Source organism: Mobula hypostoma, chromosome 19 (genome assembly GCF_963921235.1).
Source record: "Mobula hypostoma chromosome 19, sMobHyp1.1, whole genome shotgun sequence".
In the NCBI taxonomy this organism is placed as follows: Eukaryota; Metazoa; Chordata; class Chondrichthyes; order Myliobatiformes; family Myliobatidae; genus Mobula; species Mobula hypostoma.
The window spans coordinates 48777991-48798590 of NC_086115.1; the positions used below are offsets into that span (position 1 = coordinate 48777991).

The 20600-nt window shown below is 41.2% G+C and overlaps 1 protein-coding gene across 1 annotated transcript in view; it reads left to right on the forward strand.

Moving 5' to 3' along the window:
- LOC134359017 (disintegrin and metalloproteinase domain-containing protein 12-like) overlaps nt 1-20600 on the forward strand; it is a 397127-nt gene that overhangs the window by 342152 nt on the left and 34375 nt on the right. Inside the window, exons 13-15 of the mRNA XM_063071825.1 lie at nt 1419-1508; nt 7450-7645; nt 12421-12529. Of these exons, the coding sequence (XP_062927895.1) occupies nt 1419-1508; nt 7450-7645; nt 12421-12529 (395 nt within the window). The remainder of the gene's footprint in view (nt 1-1418; nt 1509-7449; nt 7646-12420; nt 12530-20600) is intronic.

Sequence of the window (20600 nt, forward strand, 5' to 3'; positions counted from 1 at the left end):
AATAAGTCCAGGACCAGCCTATTGGCTCAGGGTGTCTGACCCTCCAAGGGAGGAGTTGTAAAGTTTGATGGCCACAGGCAGGAATGACTTCCTATGACGCTCTGTGCTGCATCTTGGTGGAATGAGTCTCTGGCTGAATGTACTCCTATGTACTCCTGAGAAATATCCCTGATGGATAGTAGAGAGACCTCTATGAACCTCTCAGCCGTTCTCACAGACCTATGTAGGCACTTCCAGTCCCCAATCCTCTACTGCTCCCATACTAGGTGGAGATACAGCTCTCAATGGTCCTCCTATAAAGTTCATTTAAGGTGGACCCTGAAGCCCCTCAGCTTCAATCTGACCAGCAGCTCAGCTCTTTTCCCACACTTCCTCGGTAAGTAGTGCATCTTTCCAGGTCTCCATCGATGCAGTGTGTTGTTGTCAGCTCTTTGATGTTGGTGGACACGTCCCGCGGGAATCGATCGGCGGATTGCGTCTTCTTGTGCTCCGGGTCGGGCCGAGTAACGGGGGAGGCACCACTGCCACTTCCAGCTGCCGGGGGCCTGGGCTGTTGATTGGGTAGGGCCCTGAAGCCCACACTTAATCCCGGATGGCCGGGCTCCTGGCTGAAACAAGCCCTTAAGCCGAGTCACAGTTGCGGAGGCCTCCGCTCCAGCCGAGCCTTGGGCTCGATTTCCGAGGTCAGCGGCGGAGGCCTCACTTCCGGCCACTGTGGATGGCCACCAACGGGGCTTTACGGTGGTCGCTCTGGGGAAGTGTCTGGGGCACCTTGAGGTCTCCGCCGTCACTTCTGTGTGGTCGTCTGCTCCGGAGAGATGCTGGTCAGAATGGGCCGTGTCTCCTATAAAGTTCATTATATGGGGGGAGGGGGGATGTCTCACTTGCTAATAGACCAAATACCATCCTCAGTGTTAATCTTCTTGTGAATAAAAACCAGCAGGCTATCCAGCTGTCTTATTTCTAACAGTAGAAAGCAAAAGCAATGCTTCCACTGTCTGAAGTTGAGCCGTCTTCATACTTGTTTCCAAACTGCAAAATCATCAGCTTGCATTGATTTTCAAGGTTTATTATGAGAGTTGAACTAACACACACACACAGTTTGTCTTTTTGTGGCCTTGGTCAATAATGTCGATTGCTCAACTGATTAAATTTATGTTCTGTATTTAAACATATATAGGCCATAAATGAATATGTAAGTATGGCACAGACAAAGAATAACATAATCAATATGTCAGGAAAAGGTTCTAAGATAAAAAAAAAATCTTTGAAAGATACAAACAGATTTTAATGGTTTGTTACCTTGTACTAGTTACAATTCTCTTTGTATTCTGGTAATTGTCTATTCCTTCAATTTCTTGTAGAATAAAAATATGGATTTAAGTATCCATACAAATTCCTCTTTTTTCCCTTTTCAGGAATGTACCAACCCCTGCTGTAATGCGAGTACTTGCACATTGAAGCCTGAGGCTGTTTGTGCTCATGGACTTTGCTGCAAAGACTGCAAGGTAACCAAATCCTCCAAGAACTGAGGTTCCTTCTCTTGTAACACATTGACGTTTTCCATCCACAAATCCCACAGAAATAAAACGTTAGCACAGATGCTGTCTAAATCTACTACAATGAATGTAAATTGATACGGTGGAGAGAAACAGCATATGCTGCAGTTATGAAAAATATAATGGAGACTTTCTAAAATATAGAACAGGAACTAAATATAGAATATGTTCTTCTATGAAGCTCAGAATTTGACACATTGTGTTCAAAGGTCAAGTAATATATTGCACTCAGCATTGTATTTTCATCTGTGTTATTTATTTTGAGATGCAGTGCGGAATGGGGCCCTCCAGCCCATCGAACTGCAATGCCCTGATTTAATCCCAGCCTAATCACGGAACAATTTACAATGAGCAATTAAACTACCAACCGGTACGCCTTTGGATTGTGTGAGGAAACTGGAGCACCCAGAGGAAACCCATGCAGTCACGGCGAGAACGTACAAACTCCTTACAGGCAGCGGCGGGAATTGAACCCAAGTCGCCTGTACTGTGTTGTGCTAATCGCCATACTATCGCACTGCCCTGGATGTCTTATGCTATTAATGATCTTGGAACCATAACAATATCAAGCAGAGATGGTTGTGCTTATATGCAGGAACTTGGAATAAATATTGCTCTTACATGAAACATCACCTTTAATAATTATTTGGATGTTATCTGAAGCCCTCTAAATCACGGTTTCTCCAGTGAGGGCATCAAATGTTCATCATTGTCAGCCAGTTAGGGATCATTCTTCTGGTCTTTAAGAACATAGGATATTGCAGCACAGTGCGGGCCCTTCACAGTAAAAACTTCACAGTTTTTACAAAACCACTACCCCATTAAAAAAGTCGAAGAGTAATCAATCCATGTTTCACTTTATGTTGGCCTTAATGGTGACTTTTGTAGTAGTATTTGTTAATAGACGGTTCTGACAAAAATCCTTGACATAGAAGGCCAATTCACTCAATATGGTAAAGGCAGCTGACAAAGAGACTTTCAGCCTTTTCCCACTGTCCAACTTTTGACCCATAAGCTTGCCAGATAGTTTTCCAAGTGCACATTCAGGTTTCTGCCCTGCCCACATCTTAAGAGGGTGAATTAAACCTGAAAGATCAAAAGCTTCTCAATTCTCAATCCATTCCTCTATGCCCTCTACATATCAGTCTCTCTGCAGCAGTATTTCTTCATCAGCTTAAATGCCTCCATTGCTCCTCAGCCTTATTTCTTTCAAAATAGACAACCGTCTGTCAAATCACAGACACGAGAAAATCTCCAGATGCTAGAAATCAAAGGCAGCACACACAAAATACTGGAGGAACTCAGCAGGTCAGGTAGCATCTATGGAAAAGAGTAAACAGTCAACGTTTCGAGCTGAGACTATGTCCTGAAGAAGAGTCTCAGCCTGAAACATCGACTGTTTACTCTTTTTCATAGATGCTGCCCGACCTGCTGAGTTCCTGCAGCATTTTGAGTCTGTCTAATCTTTGCTCATAACTAAAATTCACAAGCCAGTGCAGCAGTTTCGTTAATTTCACTTGCACCCTCCCAATTGCAATTTATCTTGCAAATCTGTAACCATGATACACATTACAGGAATACTCCACTAGTCCATTATCTAACTATTTGGAAATCAGGATGGTTTTTGTCATCTGCCTTACCAGTGATGTTTCACATGCTCCCCTGAAATTCACCAGGGCCCCATTACTGCACTTCCTTGAATCAATGTGACTCCTGTTCCCACACTATCCAGAAACTCATTCATGCCCTGGTTCACATGATCTCCTGATTCCTGTGTACTATTTAAACCTCCTCTACTGTAAAGATGAAGCCACACTCAGGTTGGAGGAACAACACCTTATATTCCGTCTGGGTAGCCTCCAACCTGATGGCATGAACATTGACTTCTCTAACTTCCGCTAGGCCCCACCTCCCCCTCGTACCCCAGCTGTTACTCATTTTTATGCACACATTCTTTCTCTCACTCTCCTTTTTCTCCCTCTGTCCCTCTGAATATACCTCTTGCCCATCCTCTGGGTCACCCCCCCCCCGTCTTTCTCCCTAGGCCTCCTGTCCCATGATCCTCTCGTATCCCCTTTTGCCTATCACCTGTCCAGCTCTCGGCTCTATCCCTCCCCCTCCTGTCTTCTCCTATCATTTTGCATCTCCCCCTCCCCCTCCAGCTTTCAAATCCCTTACTCACTCTTCCTTCAGTTAGTCCTGACGAAGGGTCTCGGCCTGAAACGTCGACTGCACCTCCTCCTATAGATGCTGCCTGGCCTGCTGCGTTCACCAGCAACTTTGATGTATGTTGCTTGAATTTCCAGCATCTGCAGAATTCCTGTTGTTTACTATTTAAACCTACCGGGTTAACTGGAAAATGTATTATTATACTGCATAACATCTAAAATAATGATTTTAAATTGTGTTGGGCTATCAATAAGGAAAAAATATTGAACAGTCTGCAAAGTTTGTGAATCTGGCACCACAAAAATGCAAAGTGTGGCAGAATCTTTGAGTCTTATTGCATTCCAGTGATACTAAACTAATATGTTACTACACATCAAGCATCATCTTCCTGTCCTGGTTTTCTGTTCCATCAATATACAAAATATCCGATGTGTCTTCTTAACTACCTTAGCTACGCATGCTGCTACCTTCAGGAGAGTCTCTTTGTTTCTCTTAAGGATAGAGGGTAAATGAAAAGTAAAAGAATTGTTCAAGCGCAGAGAAATAAACAAAAAAAGAATCAACCCTGTTGTACAGTACTGTGCAAAAATCTTAGGCATATATATATATATATAAGCAACACACATCAAAGTTGCTGGTGAACGCAGCAGGCCAGGCAGCATCTCTAGGAAGAGGTACGGTCGACATTTCAGGCCGAGACCGTTCGTCAGGACTAACTGAAGGAAGAGTTAGTAAGAGATTTGAAATATGTATATATATTTAGAGTACCTAAGACTTTTGCACAGTACTGTAGCAATTTTATGTATTGCACTGTACTGGGGTCACAAAGAAAGATTTCACAACATATGTGAGTGATGATTCTGATATGGGTCACTATTGCAGACTGAGAGTGGGAAGGGGGCAGGAAAAGAGGAATCATGGTTGGAAAAAGGAGAAGGGAGAGGGAAGAGAGCAGGAAGCACCAAGGAGACATTGTGTAATGGTTAATAGACCAATTGTTTGGAATCAAATTACCTTGCCTGGTGTCTCAAAGCTGGGTGTATCTGCCCCCTTGCCCCTGGCATTCATTTGCTGCCACCTGTCCCACACCCCTCCCACAGCATTCCACCCCCACCATTCCCAACATGCTTTGCTCTCACCAGATTTACAAACCTGCTCTCCACTCCACATTGACAAATACACTACTGCACAAAACTCCTAGCTATATATTTGTGCCTAAGACTTTTGCACAGCACTGTATAACAAACAGAGACCTGCTTACTTATCATTGTGAGCAAATGCGATATCCACCTTGCAAGTATGCATCAGCAAAGGCAGTGTCTGTAGAGGAACAGCTGCCATTTCAAAACTTAGAACCCGTTCTTAGCACTGAAAGAGTTTGTCAATGAAACACATATTTAGAAAAGTAAAAGCATTAGAAAGGGAGAATATTAAAAAAGCAGAAAAAAAAATTGGGATAGTTTCCGAAAACCTTGCCTGGAAATAGGAAATGATTAAATTATTAAAATGATATTGACCAAAGGCTAAAGGAAGCACAATGGAAAGAAGAATGTTGTCTTTCAGCAGTAGCATTAAATGAGCCCCTATCCTTTGCACAAGAACTTTTCACTTCCCATGCATTTTCTCCTGCATGCAGTTTTTTTTTTCAAATAGTTTTCATCTGTGATATCTTCCAGTTGTGACAATGAATCCTAAAACTAAAACACTGGCTTCCACCCCACGGATTCAACCTGTCCTAATGAGACTTAGTCCATCTTTTACTTCTTCCATCTTTCTCATTTGGTTTCATTAAGCATCATTTTAATGTATAATGTTAATATGATCAAACTGAAAACTTATTGGAAAGACTTTTATTTGGCAGCTTCCACTGTCGTTCTGATGGCTTTCAAGTTCCAAAGGCCACATTCATGCCTGGTCTGTGATGATATAGAAACCACATTAACCACATTAATCACTGTGTGTGCATAGATAAATCTCAGAGGCCGGTGAGAGAGGAAGAATTGAGTCAGTTACATTCTCCATTTATTTTGATGTTTTAAATTACTTAGAGTTGGTTTAGGAATTGTTAGTATGATTAATATTTCACCTTTATGTAGACACCTGAAGGAGCTTAAGATCACCATTATTGTACATAGCAATCCGGACATGAAATGTGCACGATTTACCTTTAATTAAGTCATTGTTAAGAAAGAATTTCTAAACTTTAAAAATGCATTAATGATACTCGAGGCCCTCTGCTGGTAGAAGAACATGAAAATATTTCATTATGTACTGGAAGCACATTGATTAGCCTAATTCAGTTGTTTCTGAGATGAAAATTGCCTGGACCAGACTTCCCTGGGGAATGGCTCAACTCCTCCTGACAGTTACCTCAAAAACATGAACTTATTTCCAACATGTAGAAACAAAGGGGAAACATTGCACCAGTATTTTTATTCTAAAACGAATGTAGCTGGGTTACCACTTGCCTTCCGGTATCAGTGCTGACTGAATCACTTCTGATGATCAGTTTCTGTGAATTGCCTAGCTTGGCTTACTGTTTGAGATTTTGAAGGCCAAAGAATGAATGCTGTTTTCTGATTCTGACGATCAGAGGGAGCTTATTAGATCTCTCTCATCCTCAAATCCAATCCTGCAGATAATGAGGCTTTCACAAAAGGAATAACATGGATACTAAACTTGGTTCTGACATTTCTTTCCTAGACACTTTTAACTACAGCCATTTACTCTTACCCTCAGGCCTATAAATATACATTTTTTTAATTGAGTGCTATGCAAAAGTCTTAGGCATATATATATAGATAGCTAGGGTGCCTAAGACTTGTGCACAGTATTATATTTGTCACCAGGGAGTAGAGAGAGAGTTTGCAAATCTGGTGGGAGAAAAAGATGTTTGAAATGGCGATGGAGGGGTGTAGGACAGATAACAGAGAAGGGGTGTCAGGGGCATGGGGGTGGCGTGGGTGCAGGCATACCCAGCCCTGAGACGCCATGTGAGGACACTTAATTCCAAACAATTGAATCGCTGGTGCTCCCTGTTCATTCCCCTCTCCCTTCCCCTTTTCCCAACCATACTACTCCTCTCCCTGCCCCCATCCCACTCTCAGTCCACAATAGAGACCCATATCAGAATCAGGTTTATCATCACTCAGAAATATCTTGATTTTTTTTGTGGCAGTAGTACAGTACATAAAATTACTACAGTACCGTCCAAAAGTCTTAGGCCCTAGCTATATACATGTGCCTAAAATTTTTGCATAGTACTGTATGTCTATTTCTTACCTGGGATATGGGAGTTAATGATAAGGCTAGCAATTATTGCTTTATAGCTGATTACTTTGAAAAAGAGGGTGAAGGGATGCTTTCTTGTTACCACCATTACAAGTTTAATACAGAAGAATCGCTTATTATGTCACTTCAAGTGACAGTTAAGATCAACTGAGTTAGTTTGAAACTGAAGCCACACACATATTGTGGATTTGACAAACTTTGAACACCTGGTTTCGTTTCTAAAAGAACGTGAGTGAATAGGCTGGTTTTTAATTTGTTCAAAATGTTGTTTTGAATTAAATGAAAAGATTCACATCTACTCTAAGCTGGTTTTTTTTCATTTTTTTTTGCAGAACAGGACTTCATGCTGTTTGCAGACTTCAAACTGATCAATGCAGCTTCAAACACATTGACTCACTTTGTGTTTTATTTTGTTGATGTGCATTTACAGTTGAAACCTCCAGGAACCCCTTGCAGAGATTCCAGCAATTCTTGCGATCTGCCTGAGTTTTGCACTGGAACAAATGCACAGTGTCCAGCCAATGTATATCTGCACGATGGGCAACCATGTCATAAGAAGGATGGCTACTGTTACAATGGGATATGTCAGACTCATGAGCAACAGTGTATTACTCTATGGGGACCAGGTACATCATGGTTATTTAAATCTATCTACAACATTGCATGGGATATCATATTATTCAGTTCTGTACAGAACGTTTTCAAATTGGAAGATGGAATTTTGTTAATAATCTAACACATTTATAATGTGTTTAAGGCAGGTCAACACTCATTCCTTTTATGTTTTTTCAGTTCTCAACTTCAGTCTAATACATTATCAAATTGCTCAGAAGTGTTAATGATAGCACACTGTTCTCCCCAGAGAATGAATCAGTCTATACAAAAGGTCTGGACAAAATGGAGGCACGGAATGAGATAGATTCAGAGCAGAGCTGACAGAGCATCCATAAGGTGCTACCAACCATTGACAGCAGTAGAAGTGTACATCATCATAATGAATATCCTCATGGCCTTGCAAATCTCTCACCCACCATCACTGTCAAAGCACAAGGACATCTCTGATTCAAAGAGCTTTGCAGCTGAAACAGCAGGCATTGGACAGAACTAAATGATTTTACAATTAACACACCAGAGGAAAGCTCTGTAGTCCCAACCCATCTATCAGTGAGAGGCGGTAGACAAGTAAACAGCTAACAGACAGGAGCACGTCCTTCACCAGCAAATGCCGAAGACCAAGCTGAAGCGTTCACAGCCACATTCAGCCGGAAGTAGTAAATGGATGTTCCACCACAGTTTTCTCCAGATTCCCCCTCTCCTGCCATTGCAGAAGCCAGTCATCAACCAGTTCAGTTCACTCCCCATGAAATCAAGAAATTGTTGGGCACATTGGATACAAAAATGACTGTGGGACCAGACAATATACTGGAGATAGTGGTGAAAATCCACTCCCTGATCAAGCTGTTCCAGTAGTGTTACAATACTGGTTTATTGACACAACAATGTGAAAATATTGCCCAAGGATGTTCCGTGGACATAAAGCACGACAAATCCAAGCTAACACCATAACCACACAATCAGTCTACTCGCCAATTTAAGGCAAGTTATTGAAGGTGACACTCACATTGCAATAAAGCAGCGGTAATGCAGCAATAACATGCAGAACCACTCCACTCCACATGTTAACATCATCTTGATCCAAACATGGATCAAAGGTCAGGATTCCAGATGTGAACTAAGCAGTGTCTAGGAGCTCCATGAAAGCTGAAGACAACTGGTTTATTATCGGCTCATATATTGAAGTACAGTGGAAAATTTCCTGCATGCTATTCATACAGATTATTTCAAAATGTAATTACATTGAGGTAGCACAAAGGGGAAAAAATATAACAGAATGCTAACTATAGTGCTATAGATGCAGAGAAAGTTCAGTGTAGGTAGACAACAAGGTGCAAGGGCCATAACGAGATAAATTGTGAAGTCAAGGGTTCTTTACATACAAGAGGTCCACTCAAGGGTCTTATAACAGAGGGATATAAGCTGTCCATGAGCCTGGTGGTGCGTGTTTTCAAGCTTTTGTACCTTCTGCCCAATGGATGAGGGAGAAGAGAGAGGGAAGAGCCTTTGATTAGGTTGGCTCCTCTCTTGAAGCACCAGGAAGTGTAGACAGAGTCCATGGAGGGGAGGTTGGTTTTGTGATGCACTGAGCTCTGTCCACACCTTACTGCAATTTCTTGTGGCCTTCGGCAAAGCAGTTGCCGTAATAAAATTTGGTGCCTCTGGACAGGATGTTTTTGCTAGTGCCTGTATACCTTAGCACCATTGATTCATACAAGGTTACGTGCTGCACCCTGCTTTCTGAAGTCATTGATCAGATTCTTTGTTTTGCTGACAGTGAGGGAAACGTTGCCTTGATATCATACCATTAGGCCTGCTATCTCTTCCCTGTACTCCATATTATCATTGTTTAGGACCTGGCCCACTACAGTGGTGTCATCTCCAAGTCTGTAGGTGGAGTTAGATCAAAATCTGGCCATATAGTCATGAAGGTATACAGAGTAAAGTCAGGGGCTGAGAACGCAGCCTTGTGGGGCACCAGGATAATCATCACAGTGCTGTTTATCCTTACTGATTGGTCAGAAAGTCAAGAATAGAATTGCAAATGGAGGTGCTGATTTCCAGGCCTAGGAGTTGGGAGATGAGTTTATATGTAATTATGACATTGATTATAAAGATGTAGTTAATAAATAGGAGTCTGACTTAGACATCTTTGTTGTCCAGGTATTCCAGAAATTAGTGTAGAGCCATGGAGATGGTGTGGCAGGAGAATTTCAGTGGGTCAAGATTGCCTGAGAGGCTGTAATTGATGTATACCATGGCCAGCCTCTCAGAGCACTTCATGATGATGGAGGCTAGTCTCAACTGGCGATTGTCATTAAGGCATGTTACCTTATTTTTCTTTGGCACCGGGCAATAGTGGACTTCTTAGAGCAGGAGAGAACATCAGATTGAAGTAAGGGAAGGTTAAAAATGTCTGCAACCAGCTAATTGCAAGGGATCAAAAGATCCCTTGCTGAAGTTGGTGGTTGAAGGTAAGTGTAGGAATTCTTCAGGGCAGGACCTAAATGCTAACCATCTTTGTCTGCTTCATCAGTGAGTATCATAAATGATGACTGCATTATATTCAATTTCATAGCATAAAGGGATGGACCACACTTGCATGCAACAAGACCTCAACAACGCATTCCAATTGTTAAAATGCCTGAACAGATTAGATATGACAAAGTTATTTCCCATGGTAGGGGATTCTAGGACAAGAGGGCACAACTCCAGGATTGAAGGACGTCCATTTAGAACTGAGATGCAGAGAAATTACTTTAGTCAGAGAGTGGTAAATCTGACCACAATTTGTTGCCATGAACGGCTATGGAGGCCAAGTCACTGGGTGTGTTTAAGGCAGACATAGATAGGTTCTTGATTAGCCAGGGCATCAAACGGTATGGGGTGAAAGCAGGGGAGTGGGGATGACTGGAAGAATGGGATCAGCCCATTTCTGAATGGCGGAGCAGCCTCGATGGGCCGAATGGCCTACTTCTGCTCCTATATCTTATAGTTTTATGGTCTCACAACTCCCCCAGGGATGGGCTGATCATCAGCAAGTAATATTTGTGCCACTGCTATGCCAGGCAACAATCATCCCTAACCAAGTAAAAGCATCACAGTCTTCCCTTGACATTCCCATTACTAACATCAAGCTGGGGCTAATCATTGAATAGATACTTAGCTGGGCCAAAACACAAAAAATGCACTGACTGCTAGAGCAGTTCACAGGTTAGGTGTGTGTGAAGGGTGACTCAGATTTTGACTCTCTAAAGACTTTCCGCTCTGTTGGAGTGATGGCCCCATCAAAACCCAAACTGCGCACCAGCGAGTAATCGATAAAAATGATAACATTTTCTTTAACCTTGCTAATATATGAGCTGTGATTGTGGTTGTCTTGCTTTTTGTGAATAAGACCTACTTGGACACACCAAGGCACAAGTCAGGAATATAACAGAATTGTCTACTTGCCTCTAACAACATTCTGAATGGTCAATACTATTCAGGATGAAACAGACCATTTAATTTGTACGTCATTCAGAACCTAAACACTCATTCCCTCCAGCACTGTTACACAGAGAATGGTCAGTGTTTCTTGGTCTATGTGCCATCTACGAATTGCACTGCATTTGCTCACCTAAGTTACTCTGTAGAAACCTCCCAAAGCAGCAAGCTCTACCACAAAGAAGGACAATGTTTACAAGTGCATGGGAACACTGTCACCTGCAGCTTCCTTTCCAAGTCACACGGCATCTTTTGTCAAAAATATATTGCAGATTTCTTCACTGGTGCTTCGTCTAAGATCCTTTGTCAATATCATCGTAGGCGTATTTTTAGGTGACATATTTTGGTGGCTCAAGAAAGCTGTTCACATGCACCTCCACAAGGTTCCACAAGCAATGTCCAAATCATGAAAAATGAATAAATAAAAAATAAAGATGTTTAACTTAACTGGTAAAAGATAAGTTGAACTAATTTCAAAATACTCACATAAGCAACTTGAACCATATTCAACTGAGACAGCTTATCCTTTCATTATCCTTTAGTTCCAGCTTCTATAGCAGCATGACACTTTTAGAAGGTCTGATTCTAACCGTAAAGTTCCTATTGTGAAGATTCATATAAACAAAATTTATACTCATCTGTATCATACAGGCATGAAATTGGTTTGGTTTCAATCCTGGTCAAGGATCAGGTGCTTGTCTGAAAAAGAATTGAAAAAATATATAATTGTTATTTTTACGGGGCTTGGGATGAATATTATAGAATTCCATTATATATGGAATTCAGGTATGTGGCTTACCTAATCATCTGCTATACTGTAGCTACCCAGTTCTGACTTACTCCTGTAAGAGATGAGTTTCAATGGTTAACTCCTGACAAAGGAACATTCCACCATCATGGTTGATGGATAATCCGTCTGTAAAAAGGCACTTGTGTACACAAAAGAATGTTTTCTTGCCTTGTAGAGAAGTCTACATGGTGTACTGCGTGGGAATGAAATTGAAATATAGAATGTTCAATTTATGACAATCTAATTTACTTTAGTTTGCTAGATATTACTATATATCATTCAATGCATTTGAAAAGCGTAAGTGCTACCCCAGGTGTTATTCAGTCAAGTTTTATATTTTATGAAACATTGTTACTTGATGTGAAGAAAAAAGAATCAGATGAATGTTATTCTTTCATATACTGCTTAATCCTACCTTTGTGGAAAATGAAAAAGAGCTCAATTTCAGTACTTTCATTCTTCGCCTTTCCAAGCATCCATAGAAGTGACTGCAATATTTCAACTCTTTAGGTGCCAAACCTGCCCCTGGAATCTGCTTTGAAAGAGTAAACTCGGCAGGCGACCCATACGGTAATTGTGGAAAGGACTCATCTGGTTCATTTGCAAAATGTGAGATCAGGTACACACAACATCTTCAACATATTACCTTCTGGCGCTCCTGTCTCATTATGTTACAACATTTTCAACATAAAAGCAATAGGCTGTGGCCAATAAAATGATTGCAGAAAATGTGATGTATTTTTACAAATTCCCATTTAACTTTTACTGTTAATTATATTTTTTCTGCTTCCCCACCCCCTCCCTAATGATTATTAGTTGCTTCACAATTTACTGCAGGGTGCAGGACCTTTTTATCAGCTGTTTTAATTACATTAGATCTGTTTCATAATGAAGATAATTGCCACTGAAACATTAAACCATATTGTGAGAAGTTCAGATGCATGTAGATTGAAGACAGTAAGCTACAGGCTATGTGTTTGCTTTTAAATTGACACGTCTGTTCCACTTTATTTCTTTTGCAATATTGGAGCTCTATAATCCAGGGTTTTTGCCTCTTACTTGAAAATTTTTCAATTTATTGGACGAAAGCAAATAAACCCTTTTATTTTCCAAATGATGTGATCCATTTTAAACTTGGTAAACTATTACAACAGTCAAAGGGATTTAAGTTTCCTACAGACCTGATTCTGTGTAATAAAAAGACAATTTTCCATAAAATCAATTGAACATGCAACCCAAATATTTAGTTTCCATCTCCAACCATTTCCAAAGTACTAAATTGAGCCTACATCCATAGTTTCCATTTTCTTGATTGCCATAGAAGAAATACTTATCCATTTATTCAATATTAAAGTCCCCCACAAACCTAGTATATGTATGAAATAAAATTGTCCAATTTCTACAGAAATTTAAATCTGTCATATCTAGCGCTGTTTGATTTTAGCAAGATATATTTAATATCCAGTTATATCAAATGTACCAAGTTCCTTTATCTACATCGAATATTCAGTAGGACTGTTTCATTCCCAACTCTCACCTTCTCTATAGCCCCGTTGATGTTTTTCTCATGCTTCTCACATAACGATAAGGTCTCTGAATCAAGTCGGGATTGCAACAATTTCTCTGCTAATCTTAAGTGTGCTCCATACCAGTTTGCTACACAACTTAAATTGAACCTTTAGGAACTTCGAATTTGAAATTCATTAAGCTAAAATTTCTGTTTGAAGCCGAAAGTTTGGATTGTGGTCAAAGTGAAACACAGAGGACAGGTGGTAGCCCTTGGTAGCCCTTGTTAGTAGTCTGCAACCTGTGGCTGGCTAATGAGACCCATACTACCTACCAGCCGTGGGCCAAGGAGTAAGATTAACCAGCTTGAGCTCCAGGCTTCTCCAGTTTCCACATTCTAGCAACACACATAAAATGCCGGAGGAAATCTGAAGGCCAGGCAGCCTCTATAGAAAAGAGTATGGTCGATGTTTTGGGCTGAGATCTTTCATCAGGGCTATTTACATTCTACAACATTCTATCTCAGTTTCCCTCACCAAGATATTGGAAACAGTCAGTAAATTAAAATGGCTACAAGGTTCCTTTATTAATACAAGAAAAATGTGCAGTCTCAGCCCAGCATTTCTTCCAGGTGAGGCAACACTTCACTTGCGAATCTGCAGTGGCTGCCCATTGTACCCAGTACTCCCGATGCAGCCGCCTCCATATTGGTGCAACCCATTGTAGATTGGGGGATCGCTTCATTGAGCATTTCCTCACCATCCACCACAAGTGGGACCTTGCAGTGGCCAAAATTTTAATTTCCATTCCTATTCCCATTCTGACATGTTGGTCCATGACCTCCTATTGTGCCAAGATGAGGCCACCCTCGGTGAAGGACCAATATCTTATAGCCACCAACCTGATGGCAAGAATATCCATTTCTTCTTCTGGGGAAAAAATCCCTCCCCCTCCCCTTTTCATCTATCCCCCACTCGAACCTTTTACCTCTTCTCACCTGCTTATTACTTCCTCTCCTCCTTCCCTTTCTCCTATAGTCCATTCTCCTCTCCTATCAGATTCTTTCTTCTCCAGCCCTTGAAATTCCCCACGGACATGACTTCACTTATCTCCCTCTAGTTATCCTCCTTCACTTCCCAGTACCTTTTTATTCTGTCGTTTCCCCTCTTCATTCTCAGTCCTGAAGAAGGGCCTTGGCCCAAAATAAGTCCAACTATCTACTTACATCCATAAATGCTGCCTGACTTGCTGAGCTCCTCCAGCATTCTGTGTACGTTGCTTTCCGACATGGTTCCCTTTCATACACCATGCATTGTTCAAACAGAATGGTGAAGAATTAGTTACTCAAGGACTCAGAAACATCTTTCCCTCTGCCTTCAGATTACTGAGGGGTCCATGAATCCAGTGACGCTACCTAATTATTCCTTTTATTTTACATTATTGATTTATTTTTGTAATTTGTAGTAATTTTATGTCATTGATGCAAAACAATTAATTTTGTGTCATCTAAATCATTACTAATAAATCTGACTCTGTAAAAGTGGTAGAGCATTAAAACAAACAAAGGTAGGGCATTTAACATTTCTCATTTGAAGAGTATAAAGAAAACAAAGTAAAATCAAATATCTAAAACAACTCATCAACACAAGAGATTCTACAGGTGCTGCAAATCCAGAGGAACACACTCTAAATGCTAGAGGAACTCACTCCTGATAGAGGGCCTCGGCCTAAAACATTGACTGCTCAATGGGCTTCCAGCCGGGTACAGATATCGATTTTAACCAACGTTTCGATGACAGACTCTGCCATCTTCATCAACGATGAGGCCTCGGCATGTCTAGACCGGTGGTACATACCCCTGTTGTCCATCCCTCCTGATTGGTTAGTCCTCATCCAATCAGGTTTCCACTGTCACACCTTGTTTACAATCGAATTCCAGTTCTTACTCAGAGCGAAACCTTCGTCTTTGTTAAAATTCTGCTCCTCTAGTTTTATTTCAATGGCTTCCTTCACCAAGCGGTGCCAAAACCCACTAGCGCAGCACAGTAGCTTTGTGCCATCAAAGCCAATTGCGAATGTTACTTACTAGCTCGTCTTTCAGTTAGTCCTGACGAAGGGTTTCGGCCCGAAACGTCGACTGTACCTCTTCTTAGAGATGCTGCCTGGCCTGCTGTGTTCACCAGCAACTTTGATGTGTGTTGCGAATGTTATGTTCTGCTACCGCCAATTTCTCTGGGTAGCCCAAATGGATACACTTTGTATAGTGTATATAAGCCAGACGGGGTGCACGGTGGAAACCCGCATCAAGGAACACAGGAAGTGTATCTGTTTTGACCTTTTGTCAGAACTGGAAACAGAAAGCAAATTGGTTTTCACTCCTAGGGGAGGAAAATGAATGTGTAAAACAAAGGAACTGACCTTGATGGGGTGAGATCAAATGACTTAAAGTGGCATTTAGAACCCTGATATCTTGCCTAATCTGCTTGATATGTTGCTAACATATCTGTGAGATATATCCAGCCAGTTAGACTATTCTGATGAGAAGAGAAAAAATTGGTTTGAAAATTCAATATTGAGTCTGTTTGCCCGGCAGAAGATGAGGTACTGTCCTTCAAGCTTATGTTAGACCTTATAATTGCTTTAATCTTTAATTTAGAGATACAGCACAGTAAAGGATCTTCAGCCCTACGAGCCAGCACTGCCCCTAATACACCCATGTGACCAATTAACCGAACCCATATATCGTTGGAATGTGGGAGGAAACTGGAGCACCCAGAGGAAACCAACGTAGACATAGGGAGAACATACAAAGTCCTCACAGACGGTGGAGGGAACTAAACCCGGATTGCTGGCACTGTAATGGCATTACGCTACTGTGCTGTTGAAGGAGACAGTAGACAGAGGTTGGAGTGGGAGTGGCATTGTACATCAAAGTGACAGACAAGTAGAAGTTCATTTTCTTTGTGGACTGAACACGGGTGATCCGCAAAGCAATCACCCAACCTGCATTTGGTTTCTCCGTTGTCACAGAGATCTCATTATGACCATCGAATGCAGAACATTAGATTGGAAGGAAGGCAAGTATATCACTGTTTAACATGAAAAGGCTGTCTGGGTCCCTGATTCATGGGAATGGAGAAGTCCACTAAGGTGGTTAATGATCGGTTGTGATGGAAGGGCAGGAAATGACATGGAGTCCAACCCAAGGGTTCTGAAGGATGACAGGGGAGAGGAACCTATGCCTGGAGGTGGAGTTTTATCGGGGATGGTGGATATAGCAAATACTAAACTATTAATTGAGAGGCTGTAGAGAATAAAGGTGAGGACTAGAGGAACTATATTCTTGCCTTGTTCAGAAAGAGAGGTGTGAGAGCAGAGGTGTGGGAAATAGATGAGATGAAGCCAAGGGGTTTGTCCACTGTTATAGAAGAGAAGCAATCGTTCTGGAGGAAGGAAGACACTTCAGATGCATCTGTATGGAATATTTCAATACTGAGCAAATGTGAAGAAGATGCAGAAACTGAGAGAGTGGAATGGAGTCCTTACAAGAGGTAGGGGAGGAGGAAATAATATCAAGGTAGATGTGGAACTGTGGCTTGCAGTGCATGTCTGTGACATGCTGAGGTGGAAATGGACAGATCCAGGAAGAGAAGAGTAGTGTTAGTGACGGACCACGTAAAGGTGAGAGCACGGGGGAAAATGGCAGCAGAATAATGATTTTGTTTTTGTTTCGGACTGAGGGCAGGAAGCAGCTTCAGTGCATTCTTCATTCCCCTATCCATGAAGAACATCTGCAAATCCATCCTAAACACAAGAGATTCTGCAGATGCTGGAAATCCAGAGCAACACACGAATAAAGTGCTGAAGGAGTTCAGCCAGTCAGGCGGCATCTATGGGAGGGAATTAACAGTCAACATTTTGGGCCAAAACCCTTCATCAGGACTAGAAAGCAAGCGGGAAGCAGTCAGAATAAGTAAGTCGGGTAGGGAAGGAGTACAAACTGGCAGGTGATAGGTGAAACCTACTGAGGGGGGACGTGGGTGGGCAGGGGGTGCAGATGTAATGATAAGCTAGAAGGTGATAGATGAAAGAGGTAAAGTCTAAAGAAGAAAGAATCTGATAGGAAGTTCATCTGCAGGTTGCACAGCTGAAGTGATTGTTTACATCGAAACAGTCTTTGTAATCCTGTCACAAATACCTTTATAAGTTCCCATTGCCAAAATATATAGGTATGATATGTTTCTGGTCTTTACAATGAATCCACATCAATCTTCCCTCAATTTTTGTGTTCAGCTCCCAGAAAGCTCCATTATAGCATTACTGTAAATTGACAAAACATAACTTTTTGATTACAACTGCACTATCCTGAGTTGATGCCTTATGTCAGCAGAACATTCCACATTGCTTCCAAATCAAGTTTCAATTGTAGCTGCTTTCCTTTGCAATTGGTGTAGTATTGTGTAGAATTGAACATTTGAAATCAGGTTTGCTTTTTCCACTGGGTGTTCAGAATCAGAACCCGTCTCCATCCCTGTATGGCTCATCCCTTTCACTCAGTAAACTTTTCATGAGTCTTCATTAGGCTCTGAATTTCCAATTCACATTGAATACGAACTGTCCCACTCCAGCAATATCTCACAACCCTTCGCCATACATTCCCTTTCTGTCTTTTCTCCATGTTCTTCCTATTGTTGATCTAGCCTGCCTTGGGTTAGTTAAGCAGCTTTGCAGATCTGTAGCTGCTTTCATGAGCAATGTTCTGTCTAATTTTTTTTTAACTGCATGAACCGGCCATTGTTCTGGGCAGGAATTTTTTTTACGTGGCCTGAAAACTGGACTGGAAAATGTTTAAATGTTAAGAAAACTCCAGCTGCACGGCAACAAAGGCTACGTGCACGGAGCATTCCAGTTCCTGCGCAGCCACGTGCCCACACAGCTCAGAGTGTTCATGAGTTCATTCTGCCTCACGCAGTAACTGCTTCATCTGGCTGGTCTCCTAGGATATTACTTTAGCAAGTCTTAGGAAACTAGGATTATCTTCTACGAATGTCAGCAAAATTAAGAAGGTCCCCATGGATTCTTCCTGCTCCTGATTGCATGTAAATAATCTGTAGAGGTCAACTTTTTCATTTCTTTGTGGGTTGGCAAAATGCTGGCAATGGTTCAGTGCATTCTGTGTGGTTCCATTTGAAGGATTTGTGGTCTGATACAATGTTTTCCCTTGTGACTAATAAGAGAAAGTAGTTGCTTTTAGCTACAGTGTTTTATCTGCCATAACTGGCTCAGTTTGAAGTCATCCTTACACTATCACTCTTCTTTAGTTAAGTTAATTGAGTGGAAATCCAGTCACTCAGGACAACACGTGCCACATAAGCTCCTAGACTCTCAGTGCACAACCACATACTATCTCAAATGAGAGAGATCACATCAGCATTCAGCATTCTGGCTTAAGCAGGCCATCAAACTTTTATAGTTTCATCAGCCATCATTGGTCCTGGTACCAAGTGTAAGACTTTCGTTCTAAGTTAATAGATCCAATTATTCAGGTTCGCAGGGTTTCTTTGTTAACAAAATTTTACCTAGATCATTTTACCACCAATTATAAAAATCAAGGAGTTTAAAAACCCAGTATTTTATCTGTGATCAGCACTGCAAAAAGTTTTTTTTTTTTGGCATCTTATATTTTATTTAAGAAAGTGAAAGATAGTGTCAGGCCAGCATTTTTTACTGTCACTCTCTCCGGAGAGACAAGAAGGTTCTGGAACTTCCAACACAAAATGTTATTGCTGCAATGCAGTAAGCACATGATGTAACCTTTAAAGTGGTACTGAGTGAACCAAAAATCAGAATAAGGTCTAGTATCACCGGCATAAGTCATGAAATTTGTTGTTTTTGCAGCAGCAGTACAGTGCAATACATAATAATAAAAACTGTGGATTACAGTAAGTATATACGTTAAAAATAGTTAAATTAAATAAGTAGTGCAAAAATAGAAATTAAAAAAAAGTAGTGAGGTTGTGTTCATGGATTCAATGTCCATTCCGAAAATGGATGGCAGAGGGGAACGAGCTGTTCCTGAATCATTCGAGTGTGTGCCTTCATGCTTCTGTACCTCCTTCCTGATGGTAGCAATGAGAACAAGGCATGACCTGGGTGATGGAGGTCCTTAATGATGGGCGTTGCCTTTTTGAAGCATCTCTCCTTGAAAATATCCTGGATGCTGGGGAGGCTAGTGCCCTTGATGGAGCTGACTGAGTTCACAAATTTCTGCAGCTTATTTCGATTCTGCGAAGTAACCACTGCCACCCCCCACCCCCCATACCAGACAGTGATACAGCCAATTAGAATGGTCTCCACGGTACATCTGTAGAAATATGCGAGTGTCTTTGCTGACATACCAGATCTCCTCAATCTCCTAATGAAACATAACCACTGATCCTGCCTTCTTCATAATTGTGTCTTCGATATGTTGGGCCCAGGGTAGTTGACACCCAGGAACTTGAAACTGCTCACCTTTTCCACTTCTGATCCCTTTACAAGGACTAGTGCGTGTCCCCTCATCTTGCCTTTCTGAAGTCTGCAATCTGTTCTTTACACAATACAGTCATTTTTGTTAACAACTGATATTGCATAATGTGCCTCATATATTTTGAGGATTTTTTTTTAAGTTTAAGCTTAGCTGTGGGAGACAGCCTGTTCTACATCAATTCAAGTACAATTGGCTAGGCAAAACTTGTGATTAGTCATAAACTATATGTACAAAAAGGACTGACACTTTTGTTGAACATTTGCTTAAACAATTCAGGTGACTAATGCCAATTTCAGGTGGATCAAACTTGAACAATTATTGAGTTCCCTAACCAATATGGTTTGCACAGTATTTCTAAGGCTTGCAGAACATGAGCAAGCTGAATGTCATTCTTTCAGTGAAATAGTTCACATATTGTTAAGGGCTTATTTAAATTTGAAACAGTTTCATAGAAGGAGGTTGTTCTACCAAACCTGGGCCCAGGTGAGTGAATTCCACAATGAATAGAGAAAACCTTTCAACCAGGAAAATTACTTTTGGAAGCATTGAAGCAGCAACAACTGATTTCATTCCACTTCAGACAATTAACTATCACGTGGGCTATTGTAAAAATATCCTAAATCAATTCTGGATGTCTATGCATGAATTTCCGAAA